The sequence below is a fragment of the Hippocampus comes genome, unplaced genomic scaffold (assembly GCF_001891065.2).
Source record: "Hippocampus comes isolate QL1 unplaced genomic scaffold, H_comes_QL1_v1.1 scaffold237, whole genome shotgun sequence".
NCBI classification, from domain to species: Eukaryota; Metazoa; Chordata; class Actinopteri; order Syngnathiformes; family Syngnathidae; genus Hippocampus; species Hippocampus comes.
Genome location: NW_017806159.1, coordinates 784,912 through 808,211, shown reverse-complemented (window position 1 = coordinate 808,211; position 23,300 = coordinate 784,912). Strand labels below are relative to the sequence as shown.

Below are 23,300 nucleotides of genomic sequence, written 5' to 3'. Positions count from 1 at the left end.
TATAAGGTGCACCGCATTATAAGGCGCATAGAATAGAAGCTATAATAATGCCTGTGGTTGTGTTATGCATCCACTAGATGGAGCTACGCTAAAGAAATACAATACAATGCAGCTTTATTTATATCTCGCCTTCACAACTGCTGAGGGTGTAACAAAGACACTTTACAGAACACTGAAATTACTACGTCCAAGGAATCAGAATATTGATCCATATATAAGGCGCATCGGATTATAAAGTGCACTGCCAGCTTTTGAGAAAATATAATGCTTTTAGGTGTGCCTTATAGTTCGGAAAATACGGTACAAGGAAAGGCTCTTTGTGCTTGTGGATAAAGGAACAATGTGCATGCCTGTGTGTGCAGTTGGCCTATTCTCAGCGCATGATATCAGCCCATAGGTTTGACTCCTGCTATGATTCACCTTCTGAGTCAAATTGAAAATGAGAGTTATCTCAAAGCATAGCAGCTACCCTTGGATTTTTATTTTTTTTAAGCCAAGTAAGGAATTGTTTCTATCAGGCATATCTTTCTCCCGCTCCCTCTCCGCCACACGCACCTTTATCGCCTTTACTGCAGTGATGACCCGGCACTACTGCGGTGCCAGGCGAGTGTGTGCCTGCATATAATCCGTAAAAATGACTTGGTTAGTTTTGATAAATCCTGAGAGAGCGGGTGTGTGTTGTGTCGTTGACCTTCTGTGTCCGGGGAGCGTACGTGCCCTCTAGTCGATCCCATGAGAATCGCAGCTTCAATCCGTCATACTCATTAGCATATAATTTGGCTTGATTAGCATATTTATTAAGATGGAATTGGAGTCTCTATAGGTTGTTCTCGAATTCAGTTCCCCTTTCTTGAAATTCTCCCCTTTTCCATCCTGAGAGTGTTTGTCGAGTCTGAGGTGAGCCAAGAGAACTGAAGTTTGTCAGAGGGTGAAAGCTGATGTCGTCTCTTGCTGTTTTAGTTTATGTATGGCTTCCCTTGAGTGCGTGTGCTTGTGTTTAGTTAGTCTCCGGGAAATTAATGCAAGTCAATTGAATGTCTTCTAAAGCGACGCGGGTGCTGAACGAGAACCGATTTTAATGGTGAAGTCTTCATTAATTAAATGGGCATCTTAAATGCGCGTGAACCTTCTTGTAATTCGATTGTCAATTTGAACAGCTTCCAAATGCTTTCACACCCACCGCCCCCCCACAAAAAAAAATGTTTATACTTCAGCACCTGTGTGCACCCTCTTTTCACCCCATTATCGCCATCCCTCAGTAAGCCCAGCCTTCTCCAATTGGTGAGTGCAAGCAAGCGGTTCATCCTTGAGGATGATAATGCAGGCCGCAGTGTACCAGAATTTTTTTTTTTTTTTTTTTAAAGCCTAGCTCAGCAATATCAATAAGTTCTGTACTTGAAAACTTGAAACAGAAGAGTTGTGCCTGCTGCGTTTTCTTTTCCGTGTTGGCTATTTCATCATAAACGTTTTGTAACGACACGTTTTTAAGCAGCCAAATTGGAAACAGTTCAAGAAACAGTAAAAAAAAAAAAAAAAAAAAAAATCGTTCTGTGGAAGCTGGGTCAAAAGGTTGGAATGTGTAACTTACCCTTTATCTTTGCACTTTCGAGGCAGATACGCACATTGCTGGGAGCATCCCTACAATGTGGGCGTTCCCCTGTCAATTCTGGCCTTGCACGGATTCACCACTCGACGTCAGCGCTTTTCCCCTTACACGTCAGAGGCCGTAGGAAGTCAAAGCGTCCCGGGAAGTTGGCAGCATTCAGTTAGGTTGATCTTAAAGCTTAGCTCTCCAGTCAGAGATTCACCACTCGACGTCAGCTCTTTTCCCCTTACACGTCAGAGGCCGTAGGAAGTCAAAGCGTCCCGGGAAGTTGGCAGCATTCAGTTAGGTTGATCTTAAAGCTTAGCTCTCCAGTCAGACCAGTCCTCCCCCATGTCTTGAGTGTGGAGTTCGTGAGCAAATTGCTATCAATACTCTACTGTATAGCAGGGTCCCCCCAACCAGCACGCGTGGCCGCACTGAGAGACTGAACAAAGAAATATTTTATCGAGTTGATGAAAAATGCATTGCAAGTCGGCATTTAGAGCATTCCAGCTGTGATATTTATTGGCAGATTAAATTGGCACGAGCAGCCTAGTTATTAAAAAAAAAAATTTTTTGTTTTTGGGGGTTTTTTTCGTTGTTTGTCGGCCAACATTAACACAAGCCTATGGCGTTTTTTTTTTTTTTTTTTTTTTTTTTTTTTTAAAAAAAAAAAAAAAAAAAAAAAAAAAAAAAAAAAAGTGAGGTGGTCCAGATTTTGCCACAAGGAAATGAGCACCCCCCCCCTTCCCTCCCTCCTCCTTCCCACCTTCCGGTCCTGTCCTTCCCCTGCTGCCTCCTGCTGCTGTCGGTCTTTTCCTGGCTAAACCGCCATGAGGAAGGGATAAATAATTAAATTCCATTAGGAAAGTAATCTGTCAATGTGAGTGAGTGAGTGCCAGTGCCCCTACATGACCAAAATGGGAGGGAAGTGGGTCGGCGGTACTTCGATGTTTGGATGTGTGCCGCGTGTGTGCATGTTTGACCAAAACAAACACTCGATAAGCCCAAAAGGAATCACTGAGCAAAATCTTATCTGTCTTTTGCTGCTTTAACTTTAAGAAAATGTGGCAGCGGAGGGCAAAGGGCGAGCGAGAGGACGTCACGAAACGAAGAGTGAGCCGGACAGAAGGAGGGCAGTGCATAAACAAAAACAAGAAAAAGAAACAGTGCGCACAAGGAAAGCCGACGTCACACCCCGGACACACTCCTCTCCCTCTCTGCAGTGACCTTTGACCTTATCTCCTTCATCCATCCATCTCTACCGAAATTCCATCCAGGCCTTGCGGCCATTCCACCCATCTAATCAGGTTAAATCCCCGATCGGACGTGCCTCATCACGGAAGCAGATGCAGCGCTTGACACGAGCTGCCAGCATACACTGAGATGCAAACTTTTACACCCAGATGGTCTTGACAAGTAGCAACCATAAAAGAACAAGAAGAATATGCGAGCAAATTAGCCACGGGGTGGTGTTTCCCAAAGGCGGGGTGGCGGGGGAGGACGCGGCTAATCAGTGAAGGAGTAAATCAGTGCACAAGACACACACACACACATACACACACACACATACACACACAGTCACACCCCTGGGGAGCGTGTGCGTCCTACAACTTGGAAATCCCCCAAACAGGCGTGCATGATATAAATGGAGCAAGACAAACACATTTGCAACTCGACAGATCGCTGCATACACTTTGGCACTAAAAGATGAAGATAACATGCATCCTTTTCTATTTCGACTCCTTATGGTGCTCATGTGACATAAGTTTTTTTTTTCTTTTTAAAGCCTAGCTCAGCAATATCAATAAGTTCTGTACTTGAAAACTTGAAACAGAAGAGTTGTGCCTGCTGCGTTTTCTTTTCCGTGTTGGCTATTTCATCATAAACGTTTTGTAACGACACGTTTTTAAGCAGCCAAATTGGAAACAGTTCAAGAAACAGTAAAAAAAAAAAAAAAAAAAAAAAAAAAAAAAATCGTTCTGTGGAAGCTGGGTCAAAAGGTTGGAATGTGTAACTTACCCTTTATCTTTGCACTTTCGAGGCAGATACGCACATTGCTGGGAGCATCCCTACAATGTGGGCGTTCCCCTGTCAATTCTGGCCTTGCACGGATTCACCACTCGACGTCAGCGCTTTTCCCCTTACACGTCAGAGGCCGTAGGAAGTCAAAGCGTCCCGGGAAGTTGGCAGCATTCAGTTAGGTTGATCTTAAAGCTTAGCTCTCCAGTCAGACCAGTCCTCCCCCATGTCTTGAGTGTGGAGTTCGTGAGCAAATTGCTATCAATACTCTACTGTATAGCAGGGTCCCCCCAACCAGCACGCGTGGCCGCACTGAGAGACTGAACAAAGAAATATTTTATCGAGTTGATGAAAAATGCATTGCAAGTCGGCATTTAGAGCATTCCAGCTGTGATATTTATTGGCAGATTAAATTGGCACGAGCAGCCTAGTTATTAAAAAAAAAAATTTTTTGTTTTTGGGGGTTTTTTTCGTTGTTTGTCGGCCAACATTAACACAAGCCTATGGCGTTTTTTTTTTTTTTTTTTTTTTTTTTAAACTAAATCAAGTTGCGGCGTGTGTGCCAAAAGGCCTGACGGAAGAGAGATGAAAAGTGCTTTCGGAGATGAAATCTACAACACGAGTCACGTGACCATGAATGGTCACATGAGAGAAAACGTGTCATGGATTGGCAGTTCATGGCAAAATTCAAATGAGACAATGTGAGCCTTGGACAAAGAAGACAACAATCGAGGAGACTTATTTTATGATGCCTGACCCTGACAATAACATCGTCTGCCTCAAGCAGCACGAAGCTGATGAGCACATTGTCCGCCAAGCTCTGCTAGACATGTTGCTCGTTTGTATTCAACTCGATCCCGAAGCCGCCGTCGAATGTTTTGGCTTCTTCAGCACATCGCTGTTGATAAGCAACGGTCACAGAGATGGAGCGAACTTGGATTGTAGAAGATTTGTCACTCGTGCTGGTGAGAATGAGCTGATTGTGTACCGGAGCTCAAATGACCAACACAGATTAAGAATTGAGAGATCCCTTCGGTCCCACTGCTGCCAAACAGTCTGATATCTCTGCCCAGGACAATATGCCCGGATTATAACTGAACTGGAATTTTGCTCCACGTGTAGTGCACAAGAGTTCGGTTCAGTTCGTTATTTGTCCTCCACGTAGCCACCATGTCTTCTCCTTCTCTCATCACCTCCAGTTAAATGAAACGGCAAAGCAGCTGATGGAAATCGACAAGCCGACGACAACGCCCAGTGTGCCAGGTCCGAGCTCGGAGCCGTCCCCGTTGGGTCCCTGCTCTCTCGGCCCCTCCCCCAGCACCTCTCCTTCCAATGGAAACGGCTCGGGACATCGGAGAGGCGAAGGGAAGAAAAACGCAAAGAAGAGGCATTCGTTCTCAGCTCTGTCCGTTACCCAGCGAGCGGCCCAACTCAACAACCGACACAGTATGGAGATCTCCCACCCAGTCCTCATCAGCTCCTCTGACCCCAGGGCCGCCGCACGCATCCAGGTTTGCTCACTCCCAGTACCGAAGCCATCGGCCCATTTATGTACCGTATTTTCCGCACTATAAGGCGCTTCGGAGTATAAGGCTTCAATGAATGGCCTATTTTAAAATTGTTTTCATTTATAGTGCACGCCGCATTATAAGGCGCATAGATAGAAGCTACAATAGTGGCTGCCGTTGTGCTATGCATCCACTAGATGGAGCTATGCGAAAGCGAATACAATACATGGCAACACACCTTTATATAGAGCTTTCACAAAGCGCTTTACAGAACATTTAAAACACTCCGTCCGAGAAATCAGAATATTGATCCATATATAAGGCGCATCGGATTATAAGACGCACTGTCAGCTTTTGAGAAATTGATCGCTTTTAGGTGCGCCTTATAGTGCGGAAAATACGGTAACTAATAAATCCAAAGGATTCCATTTTTTTCTTGCAACGGGGTTGGCCAAAAGTCACTGTACATGTTTTTCAATAACTTTTTTTCTTATCATCATTGTATTGGCTAACACATAAATTTGGAAAACAAAAATAAGTAAAAAAAAAAAAAAACTGGACTTAATGACAAATTTGTCTCAGTTCGCTCACAAATATACTTGCTCGATGTTGCAGTGTTGACAGAAGATATTTGGATTTTATTGATTTTAACTGGCCTCTTTGACTAAAAAAAAACTATTGTGGTGACTATTCTCAATCTTATGCCGATTTTGTTATCGTCTGGTTTTATGTGCCCAAGTGACACGAGGACTGGGAGAGTATAATGCATACTACACAGGCGCAATTTCCATATGCACCAGTATGTGAAGAGATGAAAGATAATCCATCTTTTAACATCACTGATATATTTCCCAATTACGAACGCTGACAGTTCCATTTAAATAAAATATTCGCCTCGGGTTTTTTAATTTTTTTTTTGTTGTATTGCTGCAGCCTAGAGTGACTTACATTTTGCCTCTGGTTGCTTCTATACTTGTACTAAACGTGTTTTTGTCTCCTCCGGTTAACACCCAGGATACATTTGGAAATGGAAAGCTGCAAACACTTTTTTTTTTTTTTTTTTTGCCTCAAAGTTTCAAATTGCTTGCTTCTTTTTCTGCACGCCTTCAGGATGCATCGTCCCCAGGTCCCTCCCCCTCCTCGGCAGGGGTACTGGTGCCCCCAAAAGTGGCATCTATAACCTCTGAGCTGTTGGCCCATGCGAAAGTGCAGCTGCCTCTCAACATGTGAGTCAACATCAATCGCTCCTCCCTCTTGTAACCTGGATTTTGCATCGCTCCTGTTTTATTTCTCCAAACACTTGAATAACGTCTGAGTCCTAAAGTTCACGTTCGTTGCCATTTTCTCGCGAGCATTAAAAAGCATTTCCTCCATTGTGCCCTGAGATATTGGCCGCGTTCCACTATTTCTACTACTAACTACTCCTCCACCATGACACTGAGAACGCCCTTTCAAAACAACTTTAAAAGACACAAAAATACAATAACGTACTTTGACCTTGGCTGTATAAAGCACCGTTTCAAAATAAGGCTTACGACGAGGAATCACGAGCATAAACACTCCATTTTCTTTTTATCCTGAGAGTTGTTACAGTTGGAAATTAAAAAGAATAAAAAAAATCACCAAAGTCAACCATTCACATTCATGCCATCAATGAATGGGAACTGCACAGAATTCAAATAAGTGAACCACTCCACTATCGGTGACCTACGGCAGTCGAAAATCCCAAATTTGCTCTACATTTAAGGCACGTTTTTACATGCTAAATGTGCTTGAACTTCTCATTTAATCAGACCTGCCCTTTTCTTCGCCTAACTTGTGCGAGTGTTCCGAGATATCAACAACGGCACCTTTTATAATATCAAGTTCTCATCACTTCAGCAGACTTCCCTTAACTGTAGCTTAACCTTTTCCCCAAATGTGAAGCAAGACATCACCCTGCGTTTTAATCCGCATTTCCGGGGCACGCAAATCTCAGACGCGCAAAGACACACGTCCCGAGTGGATTGGTACTGCTGAACAAGGTGGACGTTTCAATCTTGACCTGGCAACTATTCCTGTTGCCATGGGAAGACAGAATCCGACACCAACCCCCCTCACATCTGTTACCATGGCAACCTACAGGCAGCATATAGAGCTGGTTTACTCCAGTCTCATCGTTTGCCATCACCATTAACAACAACAACAACAACAACAACAGCAGAAGCTCATTGGGATGTTAAGTAGATACAATTCAAAATATTTCATGCATGAGCACACTTCTACGCGACTTACGTACAATAACAGAATGGTGCAAGCGTAAATGCGGATTACTGGTATGGAAGAGTTTGACACCATTGCCGACATTCTGTATTCTTTGGCGGGTTAAACGAACGGCCACTCTGTGCTCTTTTTTAGCCTTTTTTGCTTTTTTTTATTTTCATTTTTACAGCAGGTTTTACAGAGTAGATGATTACAAGAAGAAATTAGTTATTAGTTTGGAAAATGAATACAAACCATTAAATTTCATACCGCAGGCCTTTATTGTCAGGTTCTCAAAGTGTGTTACTGGTGCGACTTGTGGTGCACAGGCGCCCTCTAATGGCAGGAAAAAGAATCACTGAATAAAATTCCGAATAAAATAAAATACTAGTCCAGTTCAGTTGTCTTTCACTTTCAAGTACAATACATTTGAATGTCATCTTTAACCCTTTCAGGCACCCTGTAACCTGATAACATGAAAAGCCGCCCACTGTCGTCACCGCTGTCCCTGAAAGGGTTCCGAACTATTTATTTCTAAATATTTAATTTTGGTTATTTAACTAATGTCAATCATTTGCTGCAATCGCGTCATGTTTTATAACCACAGCTGTGTTTTTTTTTTTCCTGATTATTCATCATTTTGTTTTGATTATACTTGAGCATTCATTGATGTTACTGTGCTTTGCAAGTTTGCACCGTTGGGTAAAGCAATTATACTCCAGTCATGCTTTTCTCCGCAAGCCTTTTGGATTACATAAGAAAAATCGCACGCGTCTCTCGTTTGAAGCGTTCACTTATAATGTTTGGGCTTTATGTCACATCTGTCTTAATGGTGCGTATTGGGAACAACTCGCATTGATGTTGTTGTAGTTGCCATTGAGTCAATGCTTCCTCTTTCCACATTATTTTCTACGACTTTTATTTCTCAGCTACCTTGCGCTTTACGCCTACAAGCCCCAGAAAGCTGACGAGCTTGAACTTAGAAAGGGGGAGATGTACCGGGTGACAGAGAAGTGTCAGGACGGATGGTTCAAAGGCACCTCACTGAGAACGGCCGCGTCTGGCGTCTTCCCGGGGAACTACGTCACCCCCGTGTCCAGGTCAGTCATAGCCATTCTCACATTTAATTGCCTTGTTGTATTGAGTCGGTCACAGTTGAAACGGTCACTGTTGTCCCCCGAAAAACAATCTGCAGTGTATCGAAGAGGAAACAGATAAGAGAATTGGACTTTTCAACACTGTTGAAAAAGTTTGAAACAATGGCCTCGTGGAGAAAACTGTGCCCTAGCAAAACATCGGCTCCCTTAAAGACAATAATCAAAGCCCCTGATTGTAATTTCACATGTTGAGTTGGCACTTGGTCGCCAAGTCGCTGATTACACTTGTCAGATCCATGTATGCGGTGCATGCAGCAGGCACTTCATCAAACGCAAACACGGGCAGCTTTTTCCAAAACGATGCAGCGAGCGTTGGCTAGCAAATATTAGCACAGCTAACACCGTAAACAACACGGCTGCTGCGCTTAAGCGGATATACGCTTATATTTAACAATCGGGACAACTTTGAAGATCGTTCCTTCCGATATATACGGTACTCGGTTGTATAAATAGATAGGCAGGAATCCACGCAATTGAAAAGACAGTTTTCTGTCACGCTGAGGTAAGAAGAAACTGAAGATTTGAATGAACATTTTCTTAGGGGCGGGGCTTAACTTTTTATATACGGCTATTTTTGCCTTATATTAAATGTATTAGGAAGAATAAGAAAACCTCACAATGGAGAAATTCACAATTTACAGCAGCAAAGTTATGAAAGGATGAAAGGAGAAGAACCAAAAAGCATAGGAGCTGCTGTAAAGGCAGCCACTCTTGTGGCGCCATCTTGAAGTCAGAATAACATAAGTTCATGTTTAGGATAATCATTTCTTTTCATCCATTCAAATAGTTTCCCAAAGTGGAGGTTGATCAACTTCCTAGAACGGATCGCGTTCGATTTGTGATCATCCCCGATCCTGTCTCTATCTTTCCGCTTCTACCGCAGAGCGAGAGTAGATCATTACCATCGGCATCATCATCATTATCGTAAAATTGTTATTACGGCCCCTGTTAGCATTCAAACCCAACTACCCGACGCCGTTGAAACCGCACGAGATTAAAAAGGTAAGTGCGTCGGGGTCGTAGTTGTATATTGGTTCATTTTTACGGCCGCCGTCATTCCTTTGAGGAGGTTCTTATTTCAAGCGGCTGCTCGGCTCATCTGCATTCTGCCCCCATGATGCGGCGAAAGACTGCGAGCGAGGAGGGGGGGGCGGGGGGGGGGCCAAAAGCCGAGCGGCGTCGGAATAACAGAAAGACAAACAAGCGAGAGAAAGATAATGAAGACTCGGGGAAAACGGCAGGAAGGAAAATGAGGCATGAAAGGAGGGAGGAAGATGATGAAACCGTACGACGTGTCGGGTCGGGGCGGACAAACAAACAAGTGGAAAGGAGTCAAAGAAATGAGAGGGGGTGAGACTGAAGACGGATGGAATGAAAAGGAAAAAAAAAAAAGAATGCAAGAGCGCTTAACATTCTCCGGTGTGTGCTTTGTCTGTTGCAATGATTAGCGGGGTAGAGGGGAGAATTAAATGAGACTATTTGTTATGTTTGCACAAAAAGAACAGTCGCTCTTTCTTGAGCTTCCCTCCTCTATACTTACGAAGCTGCATGGATGCTCATTATGAAAAGCAGAGGCTGACACACACTCACGCACCTGGGCACGTGTAATCGGCTGGCTGTATTTTTCGAAAGATTAAAGCAAACTCCCCTTCAATCTGAAATACTGAGTCTTTCAATATTTGTCATAATTTTGTTTCGATTGTTGGTTTTGTGTTAGACTCGCTAGTTTGGATTTATTGTTTGTTTCTTCTGTGCTTCCCTGTTAGTCCGAGGACATTTTTTTCACCACTTTCAATTCAGTGCCAAAATGGTTGATAAGGTTGTTCCATAGCATTTGTTTTGTTTTTTTTGGTTTTTTTGCTGTTCCAATTCTGTCACATTTTGTGCTTTCATTGAAAACCTTTGGGTGTGATCGATAATGAACATTAGGAATAGATTTTTACACAGATCTGATCAGCTGGATCGTAACGGTTTGCCTTATGTGTAAGAATTGGTGATAGTTTGTAAAAGTCGTAATTTGCCGATTGATCAATAATGTTATTGATCGGCTCCGCAAAATAAAACAACATCGCCAATCACAATCTCGTTCACTCCAGGGATATTCTGTGCCGCCATTGCTAATAATCCAAGGTTTCTTTTTTTTCCCCAATATTTTCAAATACCTGTATTTTTTTTTCATCCTCTTTCCTAAAAACCCCCATGAGTGTTTACCACCGTTTTAGGAAGATATTTTTAGGACTTGACTGTTATTTAAATTTGTGTAAATTTAAATACATATATAATTTAATTTAATTAAAAAAAAACAGGAACTACGTTTCTTCTTCATATTTTCCTTCAGTCCTGTGGTGCCATACTGCCTCTCGCAGGTCAGTCTTGGTACTGTGACAGACGTTCTTTGGTCGGGGGGACTCGCCAATTGTCAGCGTTCCGTGTCCGGTGTGCTGTGTTTGCGAACTTGAGTCCACCGCATACTTTATAATCCGTTAAGAAGACTTGCAGATGTTTTTCTCATCGTATGTGAAGTCGCTCCCATTTTTGGTCAAGATATTACATATGCGCCGCACGCTTTTGTAAACGGCTTTATCCAATCCGTTCCTTGACCATGACCGCAACAATCACAACAAATGTGTTTATCGACCTGAAACCATTTCCTCATGTTACCCTTCAAAGTCACTGTCAAGCCTGTTTTGCTGAAAGATTGTGTAATACCAGCACTGCCCGTCGCACCTTGCGGGTTCATACATAAACTTTACAATATCAGCTTCATGTCACCCCGGCGTGGAATATTTTTGAGGGAGTTGTCCCACTTGCACAGGCGTCAACGCGACGACGGTTGCTGCCGCTACTGCCGGCGTATGACATAATATTCTTTTCCCCCTCTCCATCTCTAGGCTGTTGACTCAAAAGGGAAAGATCCCTGATAAAGCTGCGTGAGCTCTGGCCAAAATATCCTTTCTTCAACCGTACCCTTTATAGATGCTTTAAAACTCATGTTTTTTTTTTCCGTTGACAAGATCAAGCTCGCATGAGCCCATAACTTTGGTATATAACTGGAAGTCAATGGGCAACAATAAGAGAGTGGATGTTGCAATCGGCTCAGTTCAGTTCACCGCGTTGCCGTTCATATTATTCGGCAGACAGAATCTCAAGCCACTTGCCACGTCATAAATGTGATCAGCATTGTCAGTGTAATGCTGTTTTTAGCTGAAAATGGGATGGTAATGGTGCGGTTTTGACACAACACTGGCAATTTGAGATGGGGAAACCAAGTGAAGGGTTTTTTTTTTTTTTTGAAAACATTGCCACTATTGTGAAAATGCTCTTCTATAAAAGGCATCAAAACCAAAACAACAATGATAGCAAGAATGCTAGCGAGCCGCCTAAGTAAAGGTTACATTTTGCTGTGCAATAACTCAGCGCAGACGCCAAGTCGACAAACTACAAACGTCTCTTCAAAAGAGAAATTGAGACACCCAGCTGGGATTCGAGTAAAGCTCCCAATCTTGTGTCAAGCCTTCACCATCCAATAACAAGTAACTCTCCTCTTTCTGTTTTAAAGGGCTACTTTTGGAGTGGGCGCGACACGAGGCTCGTGTTTGTCCAGTCCAGGAAATGGAGGAGGTGGTGGTTGTAGTCAGCTCAGCGGTAAAATCTCGGATCCCTCTTCTCCAGGGTCCCCGGGGCCCTCTTCGTCCCGTCCCTCCACGCCGCTGGTCAACTGCGTCAGTCCCGCTTCGTCGCCGCAGACCGCAGCCGCGCAGCTGAAGAACTGCCTGCGCTCCAGTCAGCATTCAGTCAACCAGACGCGCACCTCCATGCAGCTGGGTGAGCACAAAACCGACGCATTTGCGATTGATACTCCTTTGAAAATCTTTGCGCGTACGCTTTCAAACGGGACCAAAACATCGGCAACTTTCAGAGGCACCGCAGTCACGTTCCGAAGTGAAACGAGTGGCCGCCGCGTGAATGAAAGGTTTTTAGCGGCAGGGGGCAATTGTCTGCGCTGTCATTAAAGCAACGTAAACGACTATCACTGTCACGGCATAATACAATCTCTGCAATCTGCACCCCGCTGTGCGTCTCGAGGTGTTTCTGCAGCACTGGCCCGTCTGCTCGCCGAGACCTGTGTAATCAGCACACACTTCAAAGCGATGAATACACGCTTGATTACAAACACATTAGTCGTCACCTTTGCTGCCCCGTGTCGAGATTGGCTAGAAAATAGTTTGACAGATGCTCAAATGAATGCTGAATGTCTTGCAAAGCTGTGAGGAGTCATTTGTATTCCTAGCTTGTTTGTTTGTTTGTTTGGGGGGTTTTTTCTGGGTTTAATTTTCAGTTGTGGGACAAAAACAACCTTCCCGTGGAAGATATAAAGTGAAAGGTAGTCAATTCCGGGGTGACTTATCGACTTCTGCTTTGGTTTGGACCCATTTTCCAGCAGGACATATCGTAATAGAATTTGACATCTATGGCACAGTCAAACATTCTCATTAAAAATGATTGAAGTAGGACTTTAATTTGTATTCAGGATCGCTAAAAAGTATTACATGGCTGTCTTGACAGATATCGTTTGTCAAGTTGCATAACTGACCATGTCCTTTTTGACCTCATGTATGAATAGAAATATGAATTTTAACCCTTTCGGGGACAGCGGTTACTACAGTGGGCAGCTTATCGTCTTATCAGGTTACAGGCTGCATGAAAGGGTTAAAAAAAAATACCGGATTCTTTACTACAAAATCCTGGTTTTTGTTTTTGTTTTTTTTTTGTTTTGCTGATTTTTTTTTTTTTTTTGGAGGGGGAGTTACAATTTTTTTTTTTAAATAACTCGGGCTATTATGATATCGAGATCCTGAAATCTTGCGCAAATTATCCACAACACCAGATTTTTATGCTACTTTCGATGCATATTTTTCCCCAAAACTTTATTTTTATATCATTCCACCCATTGAGGCGATCAATGTCGCCGTTCCGCAGACTTGACATTTAATGAAAATCTTTGGAGCTGAAATTTGAAACAATTCAGTGCTCTTTGAGCGAAACCGTGTCGCTCTCTTGAATCAAGGTCTACTTTTTCACCGTAGATGCATTCTGAAGCTGAAAATATGCAGCTAAAAATGCTCGTTCAAATAAAATCCACCGTCTGCTTCAAGGTTGTATTGTTTCGCAGTAACGCACCGCTCCAGGAATAACATGGAAAGCATCAAAGTGTTCAGTGCGCCATAGTCTTCCGCTTGATGCCGGCTCCACAAATGTGTTGCTCGTTTGTGTCAATTTACTTTTTCGGTATTTACATAGAAATTATATTTCAAAACTGGAGGCGCATTGGAGCCTTATTAATAATGAGAAGAGAAAAAGCCTTGGCTTCCTGCTTCCAAATCCCGAGCGACCGCAGGCAATCAGGGACATATTCAGTGGCGGGTATAATCTTGTCACAGGTCAGTCTTGAACTTGTGCCACGCTTGTTTGTGGGAGTTCAGCCAGTGTTAAACAGCAAGCTGGACCCGAGGCCTCTTCATGCGCTAAGCTTGGAAAAGCAGTGTGGCGAAATGAAAATGTGAGGGGAAAATACAAACTTGGTTGAATGGGTGATATTAATTCGTGATCTGTCCCTCATTTTTAAATCCATACATCAACAGAGAAAATACACTTGGGCCACATGCCACATACCGTATTTCCCGCACTATAAGGCGCTTCGGAGTATAAGGCGCACCTTCAACGAATGCCCTATTTTAAAACTGTTTTCAGATATTAGGCCCCCCGCATGATAAGGCACATAGAAAAGAAGCTACAGTAGTGGATGAGGTTGCATTATGCATCCACTAGATGGAGCTATGCTAAAGGAAATACAATACATGAAAGTACACCTTTATATAGAGCTGTAACAAAGCGCTTTACAGAACATTTAAAATACTATGTCCAAGAAATCAGAATATTGATCCATATATAAGGTGCATCGGATTATAAGGCGCACTGTCGTCTCTTGAAAAAATTGAATGCTTTTATGTGTGCCTTATAGTGCGGAAAATACGGTAATTAAATAAACACAAAGGGTTCCATTTTTTTCTTGCAACCGAGTTGGCCAAAAGTCATTGTACATTTTTTTCAAAAACTTATTTTCTTATCATCATTGTATTGGCACCTTATAGTGCGGAAAATACGGTAATATGAAAAGGTAGCAGAGCTAAACAAAGGTAACCCAAAAACTGCTTGAAAATAGAAACATTGCCGCAATGTTGGCGCTGCAGGGCAGAGTTGGCAGCAAGTAAAATGAACCTTGGCAGGTCTGCGTGGCATGCGAGGATGATGTGGAGCAAGTGTAGTAGGAGTGTAACACACGGCCCAGCACTGCTTGACGCCAAGACTGGGCCGCGCTTAAGAAACACACTGCTGAATGACATCACTTTGTTTTTGTGTTCTTATGTAGGCGTAATGACAGAACCTCTTGCCGCTTGCTTTTTCCCCTCTCGGTCTCTGGCTGTGTCATTCCCATACACACTCACACATCTGGACCATGCTACAAAGCGGCAAGCCACTTTTGAGAACTGCAGTGTTATACAGCAGGTGGAATCCGTGTTGTTGTCGGGTTTTTTTGTTGGTTTTTTTATCTGGCTTGTGACAGTTTTAAGACAGCTGCTTACAGCTTGGGAAGTCATTGCCTGTTGTTGTGGTCCCCCCCTCCCATGATTCACTCCTCCCAAAAGGTTGGCTCGATTAGCTGTTGGAGGGAAATATCAGGAGAAGCCGAAAATGCACTCGATCCTTCACAGCTCAGTTCAATTTGTCCTTCTCTTTAAGTCCCAACTATTCGGTGTTTCAAAACAAGAGGCTGAATAGCAAAACGCACAACGGGTGTTTGTTCCAGCTCGTCTACTCCTGTGACTTCTAATTTGTGCGCCGCGCTAATATCCTGTTTGAGGCTTTGCACTGGCGAGGCACTATTGAGATATATTTCATTGATTCATCGATTGGGAATTTTGCACTTCAGGCTCTTAAGCACCCTTGAACAGTTGGACACGTGCTCTAAACTCAAACATTTCAAAAAGGTCAAATTAACACCTGTAAAGTGCATTTCAGGCTCATCGTGAGATTTCACTCAAAAGACAAATATCGCCAAACCTTTTTTTGTGAGTGGGGTATGTGACTACTTACTTTCTTTCAAGTCGAACGCCCTGCATTTATTCAAGCGCTGAAAAATATCAACCATCTTAATGTACTGCCATTCTTGCTGTGAGACTATGGCACTAATAACTTTGGCACCCCGGTTTTATGGTGCGTGTTATTTCTGATTAACAGTACAGTGTCTATAAAGCGGTGAACGACAGAGATAAATGTTCCCTTCCGGAATTAACGAGGACTAATGGCTACCTGCTGTCAGTGAAAAGGTCCTTGCAGTTATATTCATGCAGAAAATATATTTTTTTTCAATTTTAGTCCATAGTTCGTCCGCCGGGAGCCCAGAGCGACCCACGGTGGCGATATCTTCCCTGCGTTCTCAGAGCTCCTCCCCTTCACGTTGCGCGAGCCAATCGGGTCGCCCGCTCTCCATGACGTCTCCGGGACCCAGTTTGGGGCCCTCGCCCCTGTCGTCCCCCGCCTCACGGCCGCACCTGCCCCTATCGTCTCCTTTGTCCTGCCTCACGCCTCCCAACGTGTCAGCGGTGCTACTCAACGGGGAACCGGCCATCCCCCTGCAGCCGCCCTCACCGGGCCCCTCTCATGCACCTGCGCAGTGCGCGCTGGCCCCCAAAACAGAAAAGGTAAGTGTGCTCATCAAGCTAAGGCTTGTGTTTTTAAAAGTAGTGATTTGCTTCAAAATGCAAAAAGATTTTCAAGAGGTATCCTTTGTTCAGCATGGAGATTTGACAATAAAGTTGTACTTGACTTGACTTGAGATCAAGGTTTCGGGACGGACCTTCTTATGAATGAAATGGCTATGAACACTTTGTGGAATCCGTTTTGAGGAGGGCTCACTTGCAAAATAACTGCTCACCAATGCAAAAAAAGTTGTTATGACTTTCAGCTCATTTTGTGTTATGATCCAGCCATCCATTTTCTGATCCGCTTCATCATCCCAAGGGTCACGGGGCATGCTGGAGCCTATCCCAGCTGTCTTCGGGTAGTAAGCGGGGGACACCCTGAACCGGTTGCCAGCCAATCGCAGGGCACACAGAGACGAACAACCATCCGCGCTCACACTCACACCTAGGGACAATTTAGAGTGTTCAATCAGCCTGCCATGCATGTTTTTGGAACGTGGGAGGAAATCGGAGTACCCGGAGAAAACCCACGCAGCCACGGGGAGAACATGCAAACTCAACACATCAAGTGTTATTATTGTTCACGAAAATTAACAAAATACTTACAACAAAAATTGAAAAACATGAATGAAATAAAATAAAAGTTTATTTTAAAAAATACAACTAAAAACGAACTGAAACCGCAGCTTGCATTTATAAGACGAACCAAATCTTACTATATAACTACAACAGAAATTACCTTTTTTATTTTCGTCTTTTATCAATTGATTCACACATGAGCTTCCGGGATTCATTTTTAAATGGATTTCTTGACATCCGTAAACTCAAAAACAACCTCAGCCGGCTTCAACCGAAAAAAAGGGAGCGACTTGTTAAGGCGAGCGTTGCGAAAACGTAATAGCTTCTCAATTGGCCGGTGCTGTAGCCCTCCAGCAAAAGCCATCACACGTTTCTCAGCTCATTATTGAATAATTTCTGCTTTAACAGCTACAACGCGTTGGAATTGTTGGAAATGAAGCGAAACCCCAGTGTGTGTTCCTATGCATGGCCCCGTTGTACCTGCTTTACGAAGTCTCCCGCACCCTATGGCACTCATATTGAACTCTGTCTCCAACGCCGCCTCGTCTGCCGCCTCGTCTGCCGCGCGGAAAGTCTGGATGTCAAATCGGGACACGCTCGCAATGAGCGATGGCAGAGAAAAGCTCTGCATCTGTCTAAGATCCATTTGTTTTCGCTGCTGGCTCCGCTATGTTGGACAGCTAATCTAACTACATGGCTAGCTGACAAACAGCTCTGTGATGGTGGAACAGCAGGCTTGTTTACATCATCCCCACTCAAAGATGGCTCTTGTTTTTTTTTTTGTTTTTGTTTTTTTTTTATGAGGCCCGGATATTAATGAATCCTCTTCTCCTGCCACAGCGACAGATTTGATTTGTATTCTATTTATGCATCTGTCCAATTTGGTTGGCTGTCTCTTGTGTGTTTGGAGGAGTTGCACTTCCTATAAAGGGGAATTGTCAGGTGTCCCAATAGATTGGCAATAAAATATACAGCGCCGTCTGTATGTATCACTTGGACTGCTATGCAGGCACTAACCTCTATGGCTGGAATCCAAGTGCCTGATTCAGATTTAATACGTGTCTCTGATTTTTTTATGTACCTTTCAAGTCGCACATATCAGATTTAAGGCAGCGTTTACGCTGAAGGATCAAAATGAAACAAGCACGGGTACCCAAATTGCACTCAAATCACTGAATGGTAACGTCACATAGTGACAACACCGAAGTAAATCATGAAACGTCGATAATATGTAGCTGTTATGAAGAGCGTTTTTTTTTTTCCTCACAGTGTGACTCTTCTGTTATGTTTTTGTTTTGATTACATTTGGTTTTGTTACCTCATATGCTCTTTTTGTCGCACCTGTTCTCGTTATCCGGGTCCCTTGTGTTTAACCAATCAGCTCCCTCAACCCTTTGTGTCTTGTCCAGGTGTTTCTCGTTGTCTCGTCACTTTGCTTGTATTTAGTTCCCTGGGTTCTGTCAATCCTTGTCAGATCATTGTGTCTGTCTCTGTGCCCATGTCACATTTTGTTTCTGTCCTAGGTTTTTGTTTCTTTGGTTTTTGTGGTTTTCATGACTTTGTGTGTGTACTTCAGTTTATTTTTGTGTATTTCAGTTTCATTTTTTTTTTTGTGGATGTGTTTTGCTCAGTTCATGCTGCTCCTCCTGCCTCCCTGCCATCCACACAAAATATCACAATAACTTTATTCATGAACAATTAGGTTGTCACTGCCAAATCATTTTTATCTTATTATCCATGCTGTACTTCATCATCAGATTTCACACTATTTTTTTTTGTTGCTCTGATCTTGTGACGACGCAGCACCGTCTGTTTGTTCTAGTCGGACTGAATTTACGGGAAACAATGTCTGGCAGACGGCTATAAACACACACGAACCAAAACGCACATGTTGAACATCAGAAAGCCAGAACAGAGGATGCTTGTCAGAACGAGCATTAGTGAGCCACTGAGAAATCTATTTCATTTTATTAAATGCAGTGAGCACGAGTACGAGAGCGTTTTGCTCCCAATCCTGACCACTCGTGGCATGCTAAAGAAAAAATGTTTCCTTCAAAATTGTACAAAAATTGTGCATTGGCTCCACTTTTTTCCAGCTTCCCCCCCACCCAACCCCACCTCAGGCCACACGTGGAGCAAACAATTTTCATTGCTGTCTGTTTTTCAAAACGACTTATCCATCAATTTGTCGTGTCTTCATAATAACAGGGCGAGGCGAAGATATTTGTATGGCTTCACAGTCATAACAGCCCTTGAGGCTAACCATAACTACAAAGTGGCCGGCGACGAAAATGACTCGGCCACCAAATGGTTTACGTGTTTTAAGTGTTTTTTTACTCGTCCTCCAGAGTTGAAGAAACATTCATGACAACGAGCAGTTACCGCAAGCCCCTTTGATCTGCCAGCCTCTGTATTCATCTTTGAGCTAATTTACTGTAAAAGCACTTAGAGAGCGTTGAGCGTGGGTGAGCAAACGCTCCAATAATTAGGTTGAAGGGCGGGCGGGCGCTGGCATCGATGGCAACATTTCTCGGGAGCATGCGGTTTTCTTCGACCACTATTTGTAATGTGACCTTATCAATGGATTAACCAAACTCTCCCACTGTGTGACTGAACTTAAAGTGTAAAGTTACATTCTGTATATATATAAAAAAATAATAATAATAAATCGTGCTACTTGAGGCTAGCGGCTTTGACACTCGAGTTAAGTAGGTCTATACTGCCCCCTTGTGGTTAGTTGAACAGCAGCACACAAACTGGCACAGAAAAGCTTTTTTGACACAAGTCCATGAAAAAACAGGTGACTTAAAGTTTTGTTACTGTTCTTATGTAGATGTATGTATGGGCCCTTATCATATAATTTCATCAATGACGGAAAATACTGTACATACCCCACTGAGTTTAATTTTTTTAATCGATTAATTTTATTGATGAGAATATTTGAATTATTGGCAGTTGTTATGATTCAAACTGTAATGATTGTTTCTAAAAGGGAAAAAAATGCGTGTGTGTGTGTGTGTGTGTGTATATGTGTGTGTGTGTGTGTGTGTGTGTGTGTGTGTATATATATATATATATATATATATATAGTTGCTTAATGTGCCTTTTCCATGAAAACTAAGTCAATAAGATCTTAAGAATTTCTTTTTTATTGTTTTATCCGTTAGTCTCAGACACCAGAGACAGCTCTATGACAGAACTATGTCTGAATTTGTGAAAGCACAATTGCATTGATTTCCCGTTATTACGTTTCGATAAATACAAGCCTATCTTGATTGAATGAGTATTAGGATCAATTATATATTATATATATATGTGCCTGTAGCCGTAGAATTTGAATGGCAAAACATGACAGTTGTGCACTTCACCGGATTTTTATGAAGCTGTTTATGTCTCAACCGTCATGCACTTTTGTCTTTGCCGTGATACAAAAGCTGTATTTCAGAGGGCCACTAATATTTTGCTCTGTCAATAATTGATCAAATTATACAATATAATGACCCTTATACTATGTTAAGAAAAAAAAAGGCTGGTCATCATGTCTTCTTGCCTCCCCCCCATCAGAAGGAGAGAAAAGCCGGAGGTTTGTTGAAGCTCCTGTCAGGGGCGGCGGCCAAGAAGAAACCACGCTCACCTACCACCTCCCCACCCACCCACGATCCCTCCTCGGCCGGCCAAAGCGTGCTACCGACCAACCTCGCCCACCATCCTCACCACCCCCACCACCACCACGCCCGCTCCGGCTCGTGTCCCATGGTCACTCAGGGGCGAGCCGGCTCGTGTCCTGTCGAGATCGACATGGCGGGGGCTGTGGGGCTGGAACCTCTGCACAGGAAATCGGGCTCCTTGGATACAAACTTTCCCATGTCGCCCCCGCCAACGCGAGCTAGCAGTGTTCTAATGGTGCTCCGGCCTGAACCCAAGCCACTGTCCAGGGAGAGGTGGGTGCACTTACGGACACGTACAAAGGAAATGGGGCAAAGCCAAAATAATGTTCTGACGTATTGTATAGTCACTATACAATACGTCAGAACTTTCTATACTTTTGAATTCAACCTTTAACAGATCAAATTTGCCCACATTTTTTATTTAACTTTGACATACAATACATTTTAATGCCGTTATTATAGATTACAAGTCCGGTGGTGCCTTGACTTACAAGTGGCCCAACTTAGAGTTTTTAAAGATTTGAGCCATCACTTGTATGACGTATATTGCTTTGACTTACAAGCGCCGGATGTTGGCAGCAAACGCAACTCACTTTCTAACAAGCAGCAGTTTGGCCAATAGTCGCGAAGCACAACGGATGAAGAAACACATGTAGACAGATATTTTAATAATAATCACTGGCATGTATTCTTTATCATCAGCAAAAAACGATCTAAAATGACCATTACCGCAGCCCACTGACAAAGTATTTGTCAAACTCTTCTTCGTGCGTGTCTCTTTGTCTGGATTATACTTGCCCCTTGCAGCCAAGGAATGCATTTCACCCTTTCAGGGACAGCAGTTTCGACAGTGGACAGTTTATCATGTTATCAGGTTGCAGGATGCACGAAAGGGTTAAATTGGCATTTCATTCATTTCAATGGCGAAATATGATTTGAAAAATGCTTTGAGTTTCAAGCTTGGTCACAGACCCAATTCAACTCTTAAGCGAAGACCGTGCAGATTTTTCCCCCCTATATTTAATCACAGTGTTAATATTCAAACTGCGCATCATGGTACAATGGCTTACAATTAGAAGCATCACACCAAATCGGAAAATCGTTTTGAATTTTTTTAAATGTGATTGTGAATCAGTGCATTTTAAAATGTGTGTTTTTTGCATCCACACCTCGCAACCCGACACAGGCTATGTATGGATCAAGCCACGGCAGTTGAAAATGCAGTTACTGACCCGAGTCTCATCTTCTTCATGTGCTGGCCAGGTACCGTGTGGTTGTTCCTTACCCACCCCAGAGTGAGGCGGAAATCGAGCTTCGCGAGGGAGACGTGGTGTTCGTCCACAAAAAGCGAGACGACGGCTGGTACAAAGGCACCCTGCAAAGGACGGGACAGACTGGCCTGTTTCCTGGAAGCTTCGTGGAAAGCTTTTAAAAAGAGACACAGAATCACCTGGCTTGATATTGGAGTTTCCAATCTGCCTTAAGGAGCTATTAACCCCCCCCCCCCCCCAAAAATGTTTTGAATTCACCGGAATTTGAGTTTCAGCGACAAGATTCTTCCTGTGGACTTTTTACAAAGGAAAAGACAGTAGCACAAGACATCTTCAGAAGTCTTTCTTGATCCAGCACACTTTCACCAGGAAAGAGGATGACCACACTTTCCCGTCCTCGTCCCGGGAGTGCCACATCACAGGGGCCCCCCCCTCTGCGACGACTGAAGACACACACCCACAGACACACATATACACACACACACTCGAAGAGCACACAAACAAAAGCTTCCCAGGTGTCATCCACCAGCACAACAAGCATCAGCTCGGCTTCAAATTGCGACCTCAGAACTAACTTCTCTCTGGTGCGTTCTTTCTTTGCAAAGACCCAAACCAGGTTCATAGTGTTTGTGGCAATAAGCACATATTTTATTTTATTTTTTTAACTCAATATGTGTTGATGATAAATGTAGGGTTGCAACTAACGATGATCTCAATAATTGATTAATTTGTCAATTGTTTTGTTGATGAATCAGATTTTCTGATTTCAATCCTCACCTTGTTATTCCAAAACGCGACATGATTTCAAATCGAAAGTGCAAATTAACCCTTTCAGGGACAGTGGTTACTACAGTGGATAGCATATCAGTTTATCAGGTTACAGGTTATCATTATTGGTGCATGAAAGGGTAAATAACGGTTCACTTCCTGGTTTGGTTCGCAACATGTCAAAAAAATAGGCCAACATGTTGAGCGGTGATTTCCAAATTCAAAACAGATGTTTGCAAAAATATCGATTTATTGATTCAACACAAATGTTAGCATTCTGCTTTCATGGAGGACTACAGAAATGTGTGAATATTTACAGTTCAGTGGCTGAAAATATTGAGGATTTGGATCATAAAAAAAAGGTCTAGGAACGATTAATCGATTCTCAAAATATTTCGATAACCGATTATTCGTCGATTAATCGCTGCGCCTCCAGACAAATGCGTGCAAACTTTGTTTTTTCTCTCTTTGTGTTTGTTTGTTTTATTATAAATGTTCAGATTGATATTTGTGTTGTCCCAAGCTGTGATCTGTCACTGGATTTGTTTGTATTTTAAAACAAAAAAAAAAACAAGGTACAACAAGTAATTTCATCATTCATTTTTATATTTATTGAATCTGAAATTGTTCTATTTAATATTTCTCCCCCTCCCCCCATGCACACGGTGGCTTCATGTGAGGAAACAAAATGGCTTGCTGAATGTAAAAAAAAAAGTTATAAAAAAAACCCTTGGGATG

At 43.0% G+C, this 23,300-nt stretch overlaps 1 protein-coding gene across 2 annotated transcripts in view; it reads left to right on the top strand.

Annotated features, from left to right (window-relative positions):
- LOC109531301 (SH3 domain-containing RING finger protein 3-like) overlaps positions 1-23,300 on the top strand; it is a 74,649-nt gene that overhangs the window by 50,612 nt on the left and 737 nt on the right. For both annotated transcript variants that reach the window (XM_019895532.1, XM_019895531.1), the window contains 7 exons: positions 4,807-5,118; positions 6,226-6,341; positions 8,286-8,456; positions 12,073-12,338; positions 15,951-16,276; positions 20,420-20,796; positions 21,787-23,300. The exon at positions 21,787-23,300 is cut by the window's right edge and continues 737 nt beyond it. In XM_019895532.1, the coding sequence (XP_019751091.1) occupies positions 4,807-5,118; positions 6,226-6,341; positions 8,286-8,456; positions 12,073-12,338; positions 15,951-16,276; positions 20,420-20,796; positions 21,787-21,955 (1,737 nt within the window). In that variant the 3' untranslated portion in view covers positions 21,956-23,300. The remainder of the gene's footprint in view (positions 1-4,806; positions 5,119-6,225; positions 6,342-8,285; positions 8,457-12,072; positions 12,339-15,950; positions 16,277-20,419; positions 20,797-21,786) is intronic.